Consider the following 21,610-nt stretch of genomic DNA (forward strand, 5'->3'; position numbering starts at 1 on the left):
TTAACCGCTAGGCTTCTATCCATTAGATTCCTAAACGCTAGGCTCTTAACCGCTAGGCTCTTAACCACTAGGCTTCTATCCATTAGATTCCTAAACGCTAGGCTCTTAACCGCTAGGTTCTTAACCGCTAGGTTCTTAACCGCTAGGCTCTTAACCGCTAGGCTCTTAACCGCTAAGCTCTTAACCGCTAGGTTCTTAACCGCTAGGTTCTTAACCGCTAGGTTCTTAACCCACTAGGTTCTTAACCGCTAGGTTCTTAACTGCTAGGCTCTTAACCGCTAGGCTCTTAACCCGCTAGGTTCTTAACCACTAGGCTTCTATCCATTAGGTTCTTAACCGCTAGGCTCTTAACCCGCTAGGTTCTTAACCGCTATGCTCTTAACCCACTAGGTTCTTAACCGCTCTGCTCTTAACCGCTAGGTTCTTAACCGCTAGGCTCTTAACCCGCTAGGTTCTTAACCGCTAGGCTTCTATCCATTAGGTTCTTAACCGCTATGCTCTTAACCCACTAGGTTCTTAACCGCTAGGTTCTTAACCGCTAGGTTCTTAACCACTAGGCTCTTAACCCGCTAGGTTCTTAACCTCTAGGCTTCTATCCATTAGGTTCTTAACCGCTAGGCTCTTAACCCGCTAGGTTCTTAACCGCTAGGTTCTTAACCGCTATGCTCTTGGCTCTTAACCGCTAGGTTCTTAACCCACTAGGCTCTTAAACCACTAGGCTCTTAACCGCTAGGGTCTTAACCGCTAGGCTTCTATCCATTAGGTTCCTAACCGCTAGGCTCTTAACCTCTAGGCTTCTATCCATTAGATTCCTAAACGCTAGGCTCTTAACCGCTAGGCTCTTAACCACTAGGCTTCTATCCATTAGGTTCTTAACCTCTAGGCTTCTATCCATTAGGTTCTTAACCTCTAGGCTTCTATCCATTAGGTTCTTAACCTCTAGGCTTCTATCCATTAGGTTCTTAACCTCTAGGCTTCTATCCATCTTAACCTCTAGGCTTCTATCCATTAGGTTCTTAACCTCTAGGCTTCTATCCATTAGGTTCTTAACCTCTAGGCTTCTATCCATCTTAACCTCTAGGCTTCTATCCATTAGGTTCTTAACCTCTAGGCTTCTATCCATTAGGTTCTTAACCTCTAGGCTTCTATCCATTAGGTTCTTAACCTCTAGGCTTCTATCCATTAGGTTCTTAACCTCTAGGCTTCTATCCATTAGGTTCTTAACCTCTAGGCTTCTATCCATTAGATTCCTAAACGCTAGGCTCTTAACCGCTAGGCTCTTAACCACTAGGCTTCTATCCATTAGATTTCTAAACGCTAGGCTCTTAACCGCTAGGCTTCCACTCCCATTAGGTTCTTAAACGCTAGGCTTCTATCCATCTTAACCTCTAGGCTTCTATCCATTAGGTTCTTAACCTCTAGGCTTCTATCCATCTTAACCTCTAGGCTTCTATCCATTAGGTTCTTAACCTCTAGGCTTCTATCCATTAGGTTCTTAACCTCTAGGCTTCTATCCATTAGGTTCTTAACCTCTAGGCTTCTATCCATTAGGTTCTTAACCTCTAGGCTTCTATCCATTAGGTTCTTAACCACTAGGCTTCTATCCATCTTAACCTTTTCTATCCATTAGGTTCTTAACCTCTAGGCTTCTATCCATCTTAACCTCTAGGCTTCTATCCATTAGGTTCTTAACCTCTAGGCTTCTATCCATTAGGTTCTTAACCTCTAGGCTTCTATCCATTAGGTTCTTAACCTCTAGGCTTCTATCCATTAGGTTCTTAACCTCTAGGCTTCTATCCATCTTAACCTCTAGGCTTCTATCCATTAGGTTCTTAACCTCTAGGCTTCTATCCATTAGGTTCTTAACCTCTAGGCTTCTATCCATTAGGTTCTTAACCTCTAGGCTTCTATCCATTAGGTTCTTAACCTCTAGGCTTCTATCCATTAGGTTCTTAACCTCTAGGCTTCTATCCATTAGGTTCTTAACCTCTAGGCTTCTATCCATTAGGTTCTTAACCTCTAGGCTTCTATCCATCTTAACCTCTAGGCTTCTATCCATTAGGTTCTTAACCTCTAGGCTTCTATCCATTAGGTTCTTAACCTCTAGGCTTCTATCCATTAGGTTCTTAACCTCTAGGCTTCTATCCATTAGGTTCTTAACCTCTAGGCTTCTATCCATTAGGTTCTTAACCTCTAGGCTTCTATCCATTAGGTTCTTAACCTCTAGGCTTCTATCCATTAGGTTCTTAACCTCTAGGCTTCTATCCATTGGGTTCTTAACCTCTAGGCTTCTATCCATTAGGTTCTTAACCTCTAGGCTTCTATCCATTAGGTTCTTAACCTCTAGGCTTCTATCCATTAGGTTCTTAACCTCTAGGCTTCTATCCATTAGGTTCTTAACCTCTAGGCTTCTATCCATTAGGTTCTTAACCTCTAGGCTTCTATCCAGTAGGTTCTTAACCTCTAGGCTTCTATCCATTAGGTTCTTAACCTCTAGGCTTCTATCCATTAGGTTCTTAACCTCTAGGCTTCTATCCATTAGGTTCTTAACCTCTAGGCTTCTATCCATCTTAACCTCTAGGCTTCTATCCATTAGGGTCTTAACCTCTAGGCTTCTATCCATCTTAACCTCTAGGCTTCTATCCATTAGGTTCTTAACCTCTAGGCTTCTATCCATCTTAACCTCTAGGCTTCTATCCATCTTAACCTCTAGGCTTCTATCCATTAGGTTCTTAACCTCTAGGCTTCTATCCATTAGGTTCTTAACCTCTAGGCTTCTATCCATTAGGTTCTTAACCTCTAGGCTTCTATCCATTAGGTTCTTAACCTCTAGGCTTCTATCCATTAGGTTCTTAACCGCTAGGCTTCTATCCATTAGGTTCTTAACCTCTAGGCTTCTATCCGTTAGGCTACCTATTTTTGATCTCTTTTCTTTTCAGTTTTTTTTTAGTCAAATGTTTTTCTGTTCCTAAACTTATCAGAGATCACATCTGCTGTTTAGTGTCTCCCTACAGACTAATCTAGTGTATTATCTGTTAGAGCTTAGGGCCTAATCTCTTACTGTTTTTAGATGCAGCGGGACAGAATGAAATAGAGAGAGTGGTGAGTGTGCATGTGAGGTCATCAGACAGCAGCGTCTCAGGACTGGAGCTGTAATCGAGTTACAAGCATCTCAATTCCCTAATCTTCTACCTTGTCGGGAGCTACGACTGTTAAATGGCCCACTCTCTTGTTCCCCACTTACCTCTTCCATGTTCTACTGAAGCACACTAGCATGGAAACTAGACTCACACGCACACACACACACACACACACACGCACGCACGCACACACACACACACACACACACACACACACACACACACACACACACACACACACACACACACACACACACACACACACACACACACACACACACACACACACACACACACTATAGCAGAGCAGAGACAGAGTTACACGTAAAGACACAATGCCATTGTGTTGTCAGGGAAACAGAACATTAAGCTTGGCGGAGGAATATCTATTTTTAACTCCAGTGGTTTAATAGAAGATGCATTCAGTAGTAGTATGTGTGTGTGTGTGTATGTGGTAGTGTATGTGTGTGTGTGTGTGTGTGTGTGTGTGTGTGTGTGTGGGCGTGCTACTCCAGTAGCCCTGTTGTATTCATGACTATTTCAAATTAGCTTTCTGATCACCGTGAAGAGAGGGGGTGCCTTTTAGTTCAAGAGCTGCCCTAGGGGTCTCGCTCAGTGGCCTGTTTCCGTGGTCACAGCTAAGTGGCATGTTGCCGTGGTCATAGCTCAGTGGCGTGTTGCTAGCTCAGTTGCGTGGTCAAATATTCTGTCTAGAAAGGACCCCTTCTATTTTATGAGAACAGAGCAGAGAGAGCAGAGATAGTAGAGAGAACAGAGAGAGCAGAGAGAGCAAAGAGAGAGAGAACAGGGAGAGCAGAGAGAACAGAGAGAGTAGAGAGGACAGAGAGAGCAGAGAGAGCAGAGAGAGCAGAGAGAACAGAGAGAGTAGAGAGTAGAGAGCAGAGAGAGCAGAGAGAGCAGAGAGAGCAGAGAGAGCAGAGAGAGAGAGAACAGGGAGAGCAGAGAGAGAGAGAACAGGAGAGAGCAGGAGAGAGAGCAGGAGAGAGCAGGAGAGAGCAGGAGAGAACAGGAGAGAGCAGGAGAGAACTGGAGAGAACAGGAGAGAGCAGGAGAGAGCAGGAGAGAACAGGAGAGAGCAGGAGAGAGCAGGAGAGAACAGGAGAGAATAGGAGAGAGCAGGAGAGAGCAGGAGAGAACAGGAGAGAGCAGGAGAGAACAGGAGAGAATATGAGAGAGCAGGAGAGAGCAGGAGGGGAACTAGTGAACTGAGCAGGGCAGGAGAGGACAGGAGAGAACAGAAAGGAACAGGAGGGGTCCCACCCACTTGCTTTGCTTCAGGGGTCTAGATCACTGTCACTTTTCAAATGCAAAGACATTCTTTTCTACAATCACCACAGAAAAGAGGGGCGGAAGGGGGTGGATGGATTGCTGAGGTGGACGGAGGTGGTTGGGTGGGTGAGTGGGGGGGTTGGTTATTTGGTTTTGGGGGGAGGAAAGGGCAACACACACAGTCCTGGTTGCACAAAACTGTTGGAGGTAAGAAAAAAGGTTTTCATAAAAATCAACAGTGAATACAGAGGTTCATCTCGGTGGTTATTTTGGGTCTTACCAACGATGCCCACTATCAGAGAGAAGCAGGTTAATCTGGGTCTTACCAACGATGCCCACTATCAGAGAGAAGCAGGTTAATTTGGGTCTTACCAACGATGCCCACTATCAGAGAGAAGCAGGTTAATCTGGGTCTTACCAACGATGCCCACTATCAGAGAGAAGCAGGTTAATCTGGGTCTTACCAACAATGTCCACTATCAGAGAGAAGCAGGCTAATCTGGGTCTTACCAACGATGCCCACTATCAGAGAGAAGCAGGTTAATCTGGGTCTTACCAACAATGTCCACTATCAGAGAGAAGCAGGCTAATCTGGGTCTTACCAACGATGCCCACTATCAGAGAGAAGCAGGTTAATCTGGGTCTTACCAACAATGTCCACTATCAGAGAGAAGCAGGCTAATTTGGGCAAGCTAAATAAATCCCACTGATATAGAGACACTTAATAAGGCATTAGGGTCTCTGTCTCAGTATCAACTCCCATAAGGCATCATGGTCTCTGTCTCAGTATCAACTCCCATAAGGCATCAGGGTCTCTATCTCAGTATCAACTCCCATAAGGCATCAGGGTCTCTATCTCAGTATCAACTCCCATAAGGCATCATGGTCTCTGTCTCAGTATCAACTCCCATAAGGCATCAGGGTCTCTATCTCAGTATCAACTCCCATAAGGCATCAGGGTCTCTGTCTCAGTATCAACTCCCATAAGGCATCATGGTCTCTGTCTCAGTATCAACTCCCATAAGGCATCATGGTCTCTGTCTCAGTATCAACTCCCATAAGGCATCATGGTCTCTGTCTCAGTATCAACTCCCATAAGGCATCATGGTCTCTGTCTCAGTATCAACTCCCATAAGGCATCAGGGTCTCTGTCTCAGTATCAACTCCCATAAGGCATCAGGGTCTCTATCTCAGTATCAACTCCCATAAGGCATCAGGGTCTCTATCTCAGTATCAACTCCCATAAGGCATCATGGTCTCTGTCTCAGTATCAACTCCCATAAGGCATCAGGGTCTCTATCTCAGTATCAACTCCCATAAGGCATCAGGGTCTCTGTCTCAGTATCAACTCCCATAAGGCATCATGGTCTCTGTCTCAGTATCAACTCCCATAAGGCATCATGGTCTCTGTCTCAGTATCAACTCCCATAAGGCATCATGGTCTCTGTCTCAGTATCAACTCCCATAAGGCATCATGGTCTCTGTCTCAGTATCAACTCCCATAAGGCATCAGGGTCTCTGTCTCAGTATCAACTCCCATAAGGCATCATGGTCTCTGTCTCAGTATCAACTCCCATAAGGCATCAGGGTCTCTGTCTCAGTATCAACTCCCATAAGGCATCATGGTCTCTGTCTCAGTATCAACTCCCATAAGGCATCATGGTCTCTGTCTCAGTATCAACTCCCATAAGGCATCATGGTCTCTGTCTCAGTATCAACTCCCGTTATATTAAAACACATGCAGAGCGGTAGACAGCGGTAGACAGCGGTAGACAGCGGTAGACAGCGGTAGACAGCGGTAGACCAGGAGCGGTAGACCAGGAGCGGTAGACAGCGGTAGACCAGGAGCGGTAGACAGCAGTAGACAGCGGTAGACCAGGAGCGGTAGACAGCAGTAGACAGCGGTAGACCCAGAGCGGTAGACAGTGGTAGACAGTGGTAGACAGCGGTAGACAGCGGTAGACCAGGAGCGGTAGACAGCGGTAGACAGCGGTAGACCAGGAGCGGTAGACAGTGGTAGACAGCGGTAGACAGCGGTAGACAGCGGTAGACCAGGAGCGGTAGACAGCGTTAGACCAGGAGCGGTAGACAGCGGTAGACAGCGGTAGACCAGGAGCGGTAGACAGCGGTAGACCAGGAGCGGTAGACCGTTAGACAGCGGTAGACCAGGAGCGGTAGACAGCGTTAGACCGAGAGCGGTAGACAGTGGTAGACAGCGGAAGACAGCGGTAGACCAGGAGCGGTAGACAGCGGTAGACAGCGTTAGACCAGGAGTGGTAGACAGTGGTAGACAGCGTTAGCCAGGAAGACAGCGGTAGACCAGGAGCGGTAGACAGCAGTAGACAGCGGTAGACCAGGAGCGGTAGACCAGGAGCGGTGGCAGTAGACAGCGGTAGACCAGGAGCGGTAGACAGCGGTAGACAGCGGTAGACAGACCAGGAGCGGTAGACAGCGTTAGACCAGGAGCGGTAGACAGCGGTAGACAGCGGTAGACCAGGAGCGGTAGACAGTGGTAGACAGCGGTAGACAGCGGTAGACAGCGGTAGACCAGGAGCGGTAGACAGCGTTAGACCAGGAGCGGTAGACAGCGGTAGACCAGCGGTAGACCAGGAGCGGTAGACAGCAGTAGACAGCGGTAGACCAGGAGCGGTAGACAGCGTTAGACAGCGGTAGACCAGGAGCGGTAGACAGCGGTAGACAGCGGTAGACCGAGAGCGGTAGACCAGTGAGCGGTAGACAGCATTAGACCAGGAGCGGTAGACAGCGGTAGACAGCGTTAGACCAGGAGCCGTAGACAGCGGTAGACAGCGGTAGACCAGGAGCGGTAGACAGCGGTAGACCAGGAGCGGTAGACAGCAGTAGACAGCGGTAGACCAGAGCGGTAGACAGCGGTAGACCAGGAGCGGTAGACCAGGAGCGGTAGACAGCATTAGACCAGGAGCGGTAGACAGTGGTAGACAGCGGTAGACCAGAGCGGTAGACAGCGGTAGACAGCGGTAGACCAGGAGCGGTAGACAGCAGTAGACAGCGGTAGACCAGGAGCGGTAGAGCGGTAGACCAGGAGCGGTAGACCAGCGGTAGACAGCATTAGACCAGGAGCGGTAGACAGTGGTAGACAGCGTTAGACCAGGAGCCGTAGACAGCGGTAGACAGTGGTAGACCCGGAGCAGTAGACAGCGGTAGACAGCGGTAGACAGCTTTAGACCCAGAGCGGTAGACAGTGGTAGACAGCGGTAGACAGCTTTAGACCAGGAGCGGTAGACAGTGGTAGACAGCGGTAGACCCAGAGCGGTAGACAGCGGTAGACAGCGGTAGACCCGGAGTGGTAGACAGCGTTAGACAGCGGTAGACCAGGAGCGGTAGACAGCAGACAGCGTAGACCAGGAGCGGGAGACAGTGGTAGACAGCGTTAGACCAGGAGTGGTAGACAGCGGTAGACAGTGGTAGACCCGGAGCAGTAGACAGGGTAGACAGCGGTAGACAGCTTTAGACCCAGAGCGGTAGACAGTGTTAGACAGCGGTAGACAGCTTTAGACCAGGAGCGGTAGACAGTGGTAGACAGCGTTAGACCCAGCGGTAGACAGCAGTAGACAGCGGTAGACAGCGTTAGACCAGGAGCGGTAGACAGCGGTAGACCAGGAGCGGTAGACAGCGGTAGACAGCGGTAGACCAGGAGCGGTAGACAGCAGTAGACAGCGGTAGACCAGGAGCGGTAGACAGCAGTAGACCAGACCCAGAGCGGTAGACAGTGGTAGACAGTGGTACAGCGGTAGACAGCGGTAGACAGCGGTAGACCAGGAGCGGTAGACAGCGTTAGACCAGGAGCGGTAGACAGCGGTAGACAGCGGTAGACCAGGAGCGGTAGAGAGCGGTAGACAGCGGTAGACCAGGAGCGGTAGACAGCGTTAGACAGTGGTAGACCAGGAGCGGTAGACAGCGGTAGACAGCGGTAGACCGAGAGCGGTAGACAGTGGTAGACAGCGGAAGACAGCGGTAGACCCGGAGCGGTAGACAGCGGTAGACAGCGGTAGACCAGGAGCGGTAGACAGCGGTAGACAGCGTTAGACCAGGAGTGGTAGACAGTGGTAGACAGCGTTAGACCAGGAGCGGTAGACAGCGGTAGACCAGGAGCGGTAGACAGCGTAGACAGCGGTAGACCAGGAGCGGTAGACCAGGAGCGGTAGACAGCAGTAGACAGCGGTAGACCAGGAGCGGTAGACAGCGGTAGACAGCGGTGGTAGACAGCTTTAGACCAGGAGCGGTAGACAGCGGTAGACAGCGACCAGGAGCGGTAGACAGTGGTAGACAGCGGTAGACAGCGGTAGACAGCGGTAGACCAGGAGCGGTAGACAGCGTTAGACCAGGAGCGGTAGACAGCGGTAGACAGCGGTAGACCAGGAGCGGTAGACAGCGGTAGACAGCGGTAGACCAGGAGCGGTAGACAGCAGTAGACAGCGGTAGACCAGGAGCGGTAGACAGCGGTAGACAGCGGTAGACCGAGAGCGGTAGACAGTGGTAGACAGCGGAAGACAGCGGTAGACCCGGAGCGGTAGACAGCGGTAGACAGCGTTAGACCAGGAGTGGTAGACAGTGGTAGACAGCGTTAGACCAGGAGCGGTAGACAGCGGTAGACCAGGAGCGGTAGACAGCAGTAGACAGCGGTAGACCAGGAGCGGTAGACAGCGGTAGACCAGGAGCGGTAGACCAGAGCGGTAGACAGCGGTAGACAGCGGAGCAGCTTTAGACCCAGAGCGGTAGACAGTGGTAGACAGCGGTAGCAGCTTTAGACAGCGGTAGACAGTGGTAGACCCAGCGTAGACCCAGAGGTAGACAGCGGTAGACAGCGGTAGACCCGGAGCGGTAGACAGCGTTAGACAGCGGTAGACCAGGAGCGGTAGACAGCGGTAGACAGCGTTAGACCAGGAGCGGTAGACAGTGGTAGACAGCGTTAGACCAGGAGTGGTAGACAGCGGTAGACAGTGGTAGACCCGGAGCAGTAGACAGCGGTAGACAGCGGTAGACAGCTTTAGACCCAGAGCGGTAGACAGTGTTAGACAGCGGTAGACAGCTTTAGACCAGGAGCGGTAGACAGTGGTAGACAGCGTTAGACCCAGAGCGGTAGACAGCAGTAGACAGCGGTAGCAGCGTAGACCAGGAGCGGTAGACAGCGGTAGACCAGGAGCGGTAGACAGCGGTAGACAGCGGTAGACCAGGAGCGGTAGACAGCAGGTAGACAGCGTAGACCAGGAGCGGTAGACAGCAGTAGACAGCGGTAGACCCAGAGCGGTAGACAGTGGTAGACAGTGGTAGACAGCGGTAGACAGCGGTAGACAGCGGTAGACCAGGAGCGGTAGACAGCGTTAGACCAGGAGCGGTAGACAGCGGTAGACAGCGGTAGACCCAGAGCGGTAGAGAGCGGTAGACAGCGGTAGACCAGGAGCGGTAGACAGCGTTAGACAGTGGTAGACCAGGAGCGGTAGACAGCGGTAGACAGCGGTAGGCCGAGAGCAGACAGTGGTAGACAGCGGAAGACAGCGGTAGACCCGGAGCGGTAGACAGCGGTAGACAGCGGTAGACCAGGAGCGGTAGACAGCGGTAGACAGCGTTAGACCAGGAGTGGTAGACAGTGGTAGACAGCGTTAGACCAGGAGCGGTAGACAGCGGTAGACCAGGAGCGGTAGACAGCAGTAGACAGCGGTAGACCAGGAGCGGTAGACAGCGGTAGACAGCAGTAGACAGCGGTAGACCAGGAGCAGTAGACAGCGGTAGACAGCGGTAGACAGCGGTAGACCAGGAGGTAGACAGCGTTAGACCAGGAGCGGTAGACAGCGGTAGACAGCGGTAGACCAGGAGCGGTAGACAGTGGTAGACAGCGGTAGACAGCGGTAGACAGCGGTAGACCAGGAGCGGTAGACAGCGTTAGACCAGGAGCGGTAGACAGCGGTAGACAGCGGTAGACCAGGAGCGGTAGACAGCGGTAGACAGCGGTAGACCAGGAGCGGTAGACAGCGGTAGACAGCGGTAGACCAGGAGCGGTAGACAGCGGTAGACAGCGGTAGACCAGAGCGGTAGACAGTGGTAGACAGCGGAAGACAGCGGTAGACCAGGAGCGGTAGACAGCGGTAGACAGCGGTAGACCAGGAGTGGTAGACAGTGGTAGACAGCGTAGACCAGGAGCGGTAGACAGCGGTAGACCAGGAGCGGTAGACAGCAGTAGACAGCGGTAGACCAGGAGCGGTAGACAGCGGTAGACCAGGAGCGGTAGACCAGGAGCGGTAGACAGCGGTAGACAGCGGTAGACCAGGAGCGGTAGACCAGGAGCGGTAGACAGCAGTAGACAGCGGTAGACCAGAGCGGTAGACAGCGGTAGACCAGAGCGGTAGACAGCGGTAGACCAGACAGCGGTAGACCAGGAGCGGTAGACAGCATTAGACCAGGAGCGGTAGACAGTGGTAGACAGCGTTAGACCAGGAGCCGTAGACAGCGGTAGACAGTGGTAGACCCGGAGCAGTAGACAGCGGTAGACAGCGGTAGACAGCTTTAGACCCAGAGCGGTAGACAGTGGTAGACAGCGGTAGACAGCGGTAGACCAGGAGCGGTAGACAGTGGTAGACAGCGTTAGACCCAGAGCGGTAGACAGCGGTAGACAGCGGTAGACAGCGGTAGACAGCGTTAGACAGCGGTAGACCAGGAGCGGTAGACAGCGGTAGACAGCGTTAGACCAGGAGCGGGAGACAGTGGTAGACAGCGTTAGACCAGGAGTGGTAGACAGCGGTAGACCCCGGAGCAGTAGACAGCGGTAGACAGCGGTAGACCAGACCCAGAGCGGTAGACAGTGTTAGACAGCGGTAGACAGCTTTAGACCAGGAGCGGTAGACAGTGGTAGACAGCGTTAGACCCAGAGCGGTAGACAGCAGTAGACAGCGGTAGACAGCGTTAGACCAGGAGCGGTAGACAGCGGTAGACCAGGAGCGGTAGACAGCGGTAGACAGCGGTAGACCAGGAGCGGTAGACAGCAGTAGACAGCGGTAGACCAGGAGCGGTAGACAGCAGTAGACAGCGGTAGACCCAGAGCGGTAGACAGTGGTAGACAGTGGTAGACAGCGGTAGACAGCGGTAGACAGCGGTAGACAGGAGCGGTAGACAGCGTTAGACCAGGAGCGGTAGACAGCGGTAGACAGCGGTAGACCAGGAGCGGTAGACAGCGGTAGACAGCGGTAGACCAGGAGCGGTAGACAGCGTTAGACAGTGGTAGACCAGGAGCGGTAGACAGCGGTAGACAGCGGTAGACCAGAGCGGTAGACAGTGGTAGACAGCGGAAGACAGCGGTAGACCCGGAGCGGTAGACAGCGGTAGACAGCGGTAGACCAGCGGTAGACAGCGGTAGACAGCGTTAGACCAGGAGCGGTAGACAGTGGTAGACAGCGTTAGACCAGGAGCGGTAGACAGCGGTAGACAGTGGTAGACCCGGAGCAGTAGACAGCGGTAGACAGCGGTAGACAGCTTTAGACCCAGAGCGGTAGACAGTGGTAGACAGCGGTAGACAGCTTTAGACCAGGAGCGGTAGACAGTGGTAGACAGCGTTAGACCCAGAGCGGTAGACAGCGGTAGACAGCGGTAGACCCGGAGCGGTAGACAGCGTTAGACAGCGGTAGACCAGGAGCGGTAGACAGCGGTAGACAGCGTTAGACCAGCGGTAGACAGTGTTAGACAGCGTTAGACCAGGAGTGGTAGACAGTGGTAGACAGCGTTAGACCAGGAGCGGTAGACAGTGGTAGACAGCGTTAGACCAGGAGTGGTAGACAGCGGTAGACAGTGGTAGACCCGGAGCAGTAGACAGCAGTAGACAGCGGTAGACAGCTTTAGACCCAGAGCGGTAGACAGTGTTAGACAGTGGTAGACAGCTTTAGACCAGTAGACAGTGGTAGACAGCGTTAGACCCAGAGCGGTAGACAGCAGTAGACAGCGGTAGACAGCGTAGACCAGGAGCGGTAGACAGCGTTAGACCAGGAGCGGTAGACAGCGGTAGACAGTGGTAGACCCGGAGCAGTAGACAGCGGTAGACAGCAGACAGCGGTAGACAGTGGTAGACCCAGCAGTAGACAGCAGTAGACAGCGGTAGACAGCGGTAGACAGCGGTAGACCAGGAGCGGTAGACAGCAGTAGACACTGGTAGACCCAGAGCGGTAGACAGTGGTAGACCCAGAGCGGTAGACAGCGGTAGACAGCGGTAGACAGCGGTAGACCAGGAGCGGTAGACAGCGGTAGACACCGGTAGACAGCGGTAGACCAGGAGCGGTAGACAGCGGTAGACAGCGGTAGACCCGGAGTGGTAGACAGCGGTAGACAGCAGTAGACAGCGGTAGACCCAGAGCGGTAGACAGCGGTAGACCCAGAGCGGTAGACAGTGGTAGACAGCGGTAGACAGCGGTACACCAGGAGCGGTAGACAGCGGTAGACAGCGGTAGACCCGGAGTGGTAGACAGCTGTAGACAGCGGTAGACAGCGGTAGACCCAGAGCGGTAGATAGCGGTAGACCCAGAGCGGTAGACAGTAGTAGACAGCGGTAGACAGCGGTAGACCAGGAGCGGTAGACAGCGGTAGACCAGGAGCGGTAGACAGCGTTAGACCAGGAGCGGTAGACAGCGGTAGACAGCAGACCAGGAGCGGTAGACAGCGGTAGACCAGGAGCGGTAGACAGCGGTAGACAGCGGTAGACCAGGAGCGGTAGACAGCGGTAGACCAGGAGCGGTAGACAGCGGTAGACAGCGTTAGACCAGGAGCAGTAGACAGTGGTAGACAGCGTTAGACCAGGAGCGGTAGACAGCGGTAGACAGTGGTAGACCCGGAGCAGTAGACAGCGGTAGACAGCGGTAGACAGCTTTAGACCAGGAGCGGTAGACAGCGGTAGACAGCGTTAGACCAGGAGCGGTAGACAGTGGTAGACAGCGTTAGACCAGGAGCGGTAGACAGCGTTAGACCAGGAGCGGTAGACAGTGGTAGACAGCGTTAGACCAGGAGCGGTAGTCAGCGGTAGACAGTGGTAGACCCGGAGCAGTAGACAGCGGTAGACAGCGGTAGACAGCGGTAGACAGCTTTAGACCAGGAGCGGTAGACAGCGGTAGACTGCGTTAGACCAGGAGCGGTAGACAGTGGTAGACAGCGTTAGACCAGGAACGGTAGACAGCGGTAGACAGTGGTAGTAGACAGCGGTATCAGTAGACAGCGGACAGACAGCGGTAGACATCGGTAGACAGCGGTAGACCCGGAGTGGTAGACAGCGGTAGACAGCGGTAGACCCAGAGCGGTAGACAGCGGTAGACCCAGAGCGGTAGACAGTGGTAGACAGTGGTAGACAGCGGTAGACAGCTGTAGACTGCGTTAGACCAGGAGCGGTAGACAGCGGTAGACAGCTGTAGACCCAGAGCGGTAGACAGTGGTAGACAGCGGTAGACCCAGAGCGGTAGACAGCGGTAGACAGCGGTAGACCCAGAGCGGTAGACAGTGGTAGACAGTGGTAGACAGCAGTAGACCCAGAGCGGTAGACAGCGGTAGACAGTGGTAGACAGCGGTAGACCCAGAGCGGTAGACAGTGGTAGACAGCGGTAGACAGCGGTAGACCCAGAGCGGTAGACAGTGGTAGACAGTGGTAGACAGCAGTAGACCCAGAGCGGTAGACAGCGGTAGACAGTGGTAGACAGCGGTAGACCCAGAGCGGTAGACAGTGGTAGACAGCGGTAGACAGCGGTAGACAGCGGTAGACAGCGGTAGACCCAGAGCGGTAGACAGTGGTAGACAGTGGTAGACAGCAGTAGACCCAGAGCGGTAGACAGCGGTAGACAGTGGTAGACCCGGAACGGTAGATCCGGAGCGTGTTTGCTGTTGCTAATTTGTGCTCACAGCTATCAGATTTCTTAAAATGTATCCCAAACAGAGACTACAAATAGAATAAATAGCATCTCCACAACATGTTCCCTTGTTAGAGATTTCTGAATCCGCCTTTCATTGACTCTGAATTTCCCTATTGCATTTTCCTCTATAAATATCAATTTTAAAGATGCATTGTTTGATGAGAGAGGAAGAAGGGAGGGGAAATCAACAGACAGAGGTAGACTGAATGGCGCCATGCTGTGTGTCACTTTGCATAACAGCCAGCAGCCAGCAAGCCATATGACATCTATTAACCTCCAAGGAGATGTCCCAAATGGCACCTTATTCCCTACCTAGATCCCTATGGGACCTGGACACTATATAGGAAATAGAGTGCCCGAAAGTGATTTCCCTTCATTCCTCATACTTACAGACACTGTCTGAATGAGTCAGATGTTACAGTGACTGCTAATTGGATTTTAAATAATGCCGATTTCTGTCTCTTTGTGGGTACAGGAATTAAAGGAGGCCACAACGTGATCCAGCGAGCAGGGGTCTGACCGTACGGGACCTGTGCCAGCCGAGGATCCGTCCGTTGTCCCGTCGTCCGTTGGTCTCCTGAGGAATAGCTGAGGGGACGTACCATTCTGTTACCAAAGTACTTTGGATTAATGTACGGCACAGGCTCACGGAGGGAGAACGTGATTCTGGGTTTCCTGCAGGGCTGGAGTACATGAGTGATACAGGCCTGGAGTGAGCCTGTACTATCAGGATTGGTGTTGGCATGGCTCAGTCCACCTTTTGGACCTTCTTTTCATCATGACTGATCAGCTTGACCACAGACCCTGAGGAGAGCCTGTAACTGCCGGAGGATCTTTCCTAAGAGGACGGGGCCTCCATGTAACACAAAGAGATCTAAGTTAGACGATACAAAGACTCTACAACTACTACGACTACAACAGAACAACAACAAAAAACACGAAACCTCAGGCTTGCTTTTGAGAGGAAAAGCCTGCAGCTTTGTCTGAGTTTGAGTGGAGATGCTTTTTCCACCACTGACAGTCATGGCAAAGCCTTTGATGGCTTGAGCATCTGACAAAACAAGAGGAGGGTCAGCTCAAAAAAAACAAGGATCAGTTTAAGTTCAAACACACTGATCCGGGTCACAATATAACCAAGGGTATAACCAAACACCTTCCCTCTCTCTCTCTCTCTCTCTCTCTTACTACGCAAATAAACTTAAGCTTTCTGAAAAGGACTTAATAGGAAAGATTTCAACGTAAATCTCGATTGGATCTGCTGGATTGGGAAAGGATTCTTCAGTGGCTGGATAGCGATTTTTTTTAAATCAGGTATGGCAGCCACAGTATGATTGGATGGTGGCTTTACGCCTCGCTGACCAAACCCAGGTTTCTAATAATATAATTATTATAATTATAATATAATTATTATAAATATAATTATGTGTGTGTGTGTGTGTGTGTGTGTGTGTGTGTGTGTGTGTGTGTGTGTGTGTGTGTGTGTGTGTGTGTGTGTGTGTGTGTGTGTGTGTGTGTGCGTTTTCTAATGAGACGTGAGGAGTGGTCAGGACATTATTTTTAATTGATGTCAAGTCTGACTACCAGTCACAACTCTGACTACCAGTCACAACTCTGGCTACCAGTCACAGCCTGACTACCAGTCACAGCTCTGGCTACCAGTCACAGCTACTACCAGTCACAGCCTGACTACCAGTCACAGCTCTGGCTACCAGTCACAGCCTGACTACCAGTCACAGCTCTGGCTGTCACAGCTACTACCAGTCACAACTCTGGCTACCAGTCACAGCTCTGGCTACCAGTCACAGCTCTGGCTACCAGTCACAGCTCTGACTACCAGTCACAGCTCTGACTACCAGTCACAACTCTGGCTACCAGTCACAGCTCTGACTACCAGTCACAACTCTGGCTACCAGTCACAGCTCTGACTACCAGTCACAACTCTGGCTACCAGTCACAACTCTGGCTACCAGTCACACACAGCCAAGCACTGAACAGATCAGCCATGTAGGTTGGTGAAGGGATGACTGACTGAGTGAAGCTCAGTTTGGTTCACCCTGTTCCACATATGGTAATGAGTCTGCAAATTAGAGAGAGAAAGAGAGAAAGAGAGAGAGAGAGAGCAAGAGAGAGCAAGAGAGAAAAATAGAGAGAGAGGATTTCACAACAGTTCATCACAAGGCCTGGCTTTGTTCACATACACACACAGTCTAGCAGTGATGAAAGGCAGCCTTCAGAAAGATCCAGAAACATGTAAAACAACTAAGGCCAAGCTATTACGTTTCACAAGCTAAAGCCAGAAAGCCAAAGCACAGGGATTCAATTCAGTAGCAGGAACCCACATGTCGAAGGGTTTTCTCCAAACAGGAAGTGAGGGAAAGGGAAATACATTGTAAATGTATGAAGTCTCTAAAGTCTGAGGGAAATGTACTTTATATGTTCCCTGAAAACAGCCATTAGCACTCAATGTAGTTTTAGCCTTGCAAGATGCTCAAATTTATTTTCTGTGAATTGTAAAAGTAACGATTTATAATAATTTAAGTCAGCATAAGGCCTACATGTCATATCTAATATTGCAGATTAGTGAAGAACAGGCTTGATGCAGGACTATTCAAACAAACAGCATTTATTAGAAACCAGGGGTTTGGCTTCCCTGTAAAAGCCTTGTGCATTAACTTTACCCTTTCTGTCTCCTTCCTAGGGAGAAGACACCACAACCTCAAAACAAGATGGCCGCCCAATGCAAGAACTTCCTGCTCTTCTTGACTAGGGTAGGACTACTTCTGGGTCTGGCTAACCCTCTGGTGACCTCCGCCTCCTGCCCCTCGGCCTGCCGGTGTGATGGGACCTTCATCTACTGTAATGATCGAGGCCTCACCTCTATCCCTACCGGCATTCCGCTAGATGCTACTATTCTCTTCCTCCAAAACAACAGGATCAAGAGCGCCGGCATCCCCACCGATCTGAAGAGGCTAAGCAACGTCGAGAAGATCTATCTGTACTGCAACAATCTGGACGAGTTCCCCCAAAACCTGCCGATCGGGGTCAAAGAGCTGCATCTACAGGAGAATAATATCCGCATGATTACGCATGCGTCGCTGGGTCAGATCCCGCTGATCGAGGAGCTACACCTGGATGATAACTCCGTCTCGGCTGTTAGCATCGAGGAAGGAGCGTTCAGGGACAGCAATCACCTGAGACTACTCTTTCTCTCCAGGAACCATCTGAGCACCATCCCGTCCGGCCTTCCGCAGACCATCGAGGAGCTGCGCTTCGACGACAACCGCATCTCGTCAATATCAGAGGCATCCCTGCAGGACCTGATCAACCTGAAGAGACTCGTCCTGGACGGGAACCTGCTCAACAACCGCGGCATCGGCGAAATGGCCTTCATCAACCTGATTAATCTCACCGAGCTCTCCCTGGTGAGAAACACCCTTACGTCGCCGCCGGCTAACTTACCAGGAACCAGTTTGGAGAAACTGCAGCTCCAAGACAACCACATCAACCGGGTACCGGCCGGAGCTTTTGCTTTCCTCAGGCAGCTGTATCGGTTGGATCTATCAGGCAACAACCTGAGCAGTCTGCCTCACGGAGTGTTCGAAGACCTGGATAACCTCACGCAGCTCCTGCTCCGTAACAACCCGTGGCAGTGCACTTGCCGGATGAAGTGGGTGAGAGACTGGTTAAGGTCGCTGCCCACAAAAGTCAACGTCCGGGGGTTTATGTGCCAGGGACCAGACAAGGTCAAGGGCATGGCTATTAAGGATTTGTCCATGGACTTGTTTGACTGTGGAGGATCTGACTTGGGCAGGGGCCAGGGGGACCCTACCGAGACCAGCACTGTCTCTAACACCTTACTGCCCTCACAACCCCAATGGCCTTCCTTTGTGACCAAAAGACCGGTGGTGAGAATGCCTGACAGGAATAAGAACTACCGAAGTACTACGACACCGTCAGGAAGAAAGATCATCAGGATCAGTGTGAAGTCGAGCAGTGCAGAGACAGTGCACATCTCCTGGAGGGTTTCTGTACCCTTGACTGCCATGAGGCTCAGCTGGTTAAAACTGGGCCACAACCCTTCGTTCGGTTCCATCACGGAGACCATTGTACAGGGCGAGAAGAAGGAGTACCTCCTAACAGCTCTAGAACCGGAATCCTCGTACAGGATATGCATGGTTCCCATGGAGACCAGCAACATTTACTTGACGGACGAGACACCAGTTTGTATAGAGACAGAGACCAGTTCTCTGAAGGCTTACAAACCCACCACCACACTGAACCGCGAGCAGGAAAAGGAGCCTTACAACAATTCCAGTCTGCCTTTAGCCGCGATCATCGGAGGGGCTGTGGCTCTGTTGGCAATATTAATGCTGGCGTTTGTGTGCTGGTACGTGCACAGGAACAGTTCACTGTTTTCCAGGAATTGCACCTACAACAAGGGCCGTCGGAGGAAGGATGATTACGCCGAGGCGGGGACGAAAAAGGATAACTCAATCTTGGAGATACGAGAGGCCTCTTTTCAGATGATCCCCATACACCCCGTGCCCGTGTCCAAAGAGGAGTTTGTGATACATACGATTTTCCCTCCGAACGGATTGAGTCTGTACAAGAGCCCGCACAGCGAGACCAGTATTAGCAACAGAAGCTACAGAGACAGCGGAATACCTGATTCAGACCACTCCCATTCATGATATTGATAACGCGGGAACATTTCGTTATAAATGAGTGCGTTCGTTGATGACATGAAACTAAAGTGGCTAAAAAACTTTGTTATAAAACACTGGATCTACAAGACTGAGTGGGGAAGCTGTACATCTTCTGTACATTTAAAATATAATTTATATTTAAGGACATTTTATGACAAAGAGGAGAAGAAATGTGGTTCACAGATAGTAGGGCCATCACTGAGCCGCAGGTCAGTGTATGTTGTAACTAAAACTGCAATTCTATATTTTAGGGGTTGGTAGTAATTTGTATTGTATTTAATTTTTTTTAATTTTTTTTGGCTTACGGTTACCCTAACAACCAGCTATATAAAACAAACTCTGTTCTACTGAGATATAAAGACTTGTCAACTGTGAAAGTGGGTTTTCATTGCTGTGTTGAACAATCAGACTTTAGAGAACCTTGTAGAATAAAGCACAGGTCTTTACACTCGTTTTGTGGCTGTTCGGTAAAAAAAAACAAAAAAAGCAACAACAAAAAAATATGAAATGATCAAAACTAAGACCCAGCTGATTAACCGAGAAGAACCAGGGAGACAGCGGGCACTCGTTCTCTGAGGAGAGACAAGCAAGAGAGCAGTCTCCTACATGTATCTGACTATCTCTGGAACCATGACTAGATATGTCCTGTTTTACTGCTGTTCATTTAGTTCATCTGTTTGGAGAAAACACAGAAACACGAGAGATCAGACGCCCATGGGGCACGGCTCCTGTGTGTGTGTGTGTGTGTGTGTGTGTGCGTTTGTGTGTGTCTGTGTGTGTGTGTGTATGTGCGTGCTTTCGTGCATATGTGTATGTGTGTGTGTATGTGTGTGTGTATGTGTGTGTGTGTGTGTATGTGTGTGTGTGTGTGTGTATGTGTGTGCGTGTGTATGTGTGCGTGCGTGCATGTCTGTGTGTGCGTGTATGTGCGTGTGTGTGTGTGTGTGTGTGTGTGTGTGTGTGCGTGTGTGTGTGTGCGTGCGTGCGTGAGTGCGTGTGTGTGTGTGTATGTGTGTGCGTGTGTGTGCGTGCGTGCGTGAGTGCGTGTGTGTGTGTGTGTGTGTGCGTCAGGCCACAGCACAGGGCAGATGAAGCACACAGACCTTTAGGGCCATTACCCAGGATGGGATTAACCCATGCAGGGTGGCCAGACTGACAACAGAGATGACATAAAGAACACCAACTATATCTATTTGTTCTAGCCAACACAAAGGCTAAACTACAATGGATGACATTCTCCAGTCCCTTGTACCATATGTCATCCAAACATTGGCTTTCCTTTGAATACAAACTGAGCATCACCTATTTCCTTGTTTATGATTAGTCCCCCCCCCAGGTTGACTACTTCTATGTTGCCACAATTTCAAAGTTTAATTGTTCTTTATGAAGTAGAATTTGTTCTTTACAAAGTGAATTGTTCTTTACAAAGCTGCTCAGGGATTCTTGAAACAATTGTCCTGTCTTTCGAGAATCCCTGAACTGAAAACCAAAGTGCTATTGAATGCCCTTTGGCCAGTCGTGTATGTGCCTTGATCCAATGCTTATTGTATTTAGCTTTCTAAGAAATCACTGACTTTTTTGTCATTCACACTTGAATATGAGAAAATATTGCAGAATAAAAATTGATAAAAATATCAAAGACTCTCTCTTACCTGAAACACAACAACAAGTCATTTCAAAATCACAATTTCGGCCCCATTCTCAATTTGAATTAAAAACAAAATGTGTGGGGGTAATTGAAGTAATATGTACATGTAGGTAGGGGTAAAGTGACTATGCGTAGATAATAAACAGAGAGTAGCAGCAGTGTAAAAACAAAGGTGGGAGGGGCGGTGTCAATGCAAATAGTCCAGGTAGCCATTTGATTAGCTTTTCAGGAGTCTTATGGTTTGGGGGTAGAAGCTGTTATTAAGAAGCCTTTTGGACCTAGACTTGGCACTCCGGTACCGCTTGCCGTGCGGTAGCAGAGAGAACAGTCTATGACGGGTGGCTGGAGTCTTTGGCAATTTTTAGGGCCTTCCTCTGACGCCGCCTGGTGTAGAGGTCCTGGATGGCAGGAAGCTTGTCCCCAGTGATGTACTGGGCCGTACGCACTACCCTCTGTAGTGCTTTGCGGTCAGAGGCTGAGCAGTTGCCATACTAGGCAGTGATGCAACCAGTCAGGATGCTCTGACGGTGCAGCTGTAGAACCTTTTGAGGATCGGAGGACCCATGACAAATCTTTTCAGTCTCCTGAGGAGGAATAGGCGTTGTCGTGCCCTCTTCACGGCTGTCTTGGTGTTTTTGGACCATGTTAATTTGTTGGTGATGTGGACACCAAGGAACTTGAAACTCCCAACCTGTTCCACTACAGCCCTGCTGATGTGAATGGGGGCGTGGCTCGGTGCTCCTTTTCCTGTAGTCCACAATCATCTCCTTTGTATTGTTCACAATGAGGGAGAGGTTGTTGTCCTGGCAGTGTGGGTCTCTGACCCCCCTATAGGCTGTCTCATCGTTGTCGGTGATCAGGTCTACCACTCTACCACTAGGGTTTCTGGGATGACGGTGTTGATGTGAGCCATCA

The 21,610-nt window shown here is 50.7% G+C and overlaps 1 protein-coding gene across 2 annotated transcripts in view; it reads left to right on the plus strand.

Moving 5' to 3' along the window:
- Window positions 1-19,734, plus strand: part of LOC112237806 (leucine-rich repeat transmembrane protein FLRT3) — a 37,985-nt gene extending 18,251 nt beyond the window's left edge. For both annotated transcript variants that reach the window (XM_024406407.2, XM_042305766.1), the window contains exons 2-3: window positions 14,817-15,652; window positions 17,040-19,734. In XM_024406407.2, coding sequence (XP_024262175.1) covers window positions 17,068-19,032 — 1,965 coding nt within the window. In that variant the 5' untranslated portion in view covers window positions 14,817-15,652; window positions 17,040-17,067 and the 3' untranslated portion in view covers window positions 19,033-19,734. The remainder of the gene's footprint in view (window positions 1-14,816; window positions 15,653-17,039) is intronic.
- Window positions 19,735-21,610: the final 1,876 nt, after the last annotated feature.

Source organism: Oncorhynchus tshawytscha, linkage group LG25, assembly GCF_018296145.1.
Source record: "Oncorhynchus tshawytscha isolate Ot180627B linkage group LG25, Otsh_v2.0, whole genome shotgun sequence".
In the NCBI taxonomy this organism is placed as follows: domain Eukaryota; kingdom Metazoa; phylum Chordata; class Actinopteri; order Salmoniformes; family Salmonidae; genus Oncorhynchus; species Oncorhynchus tshawytscha.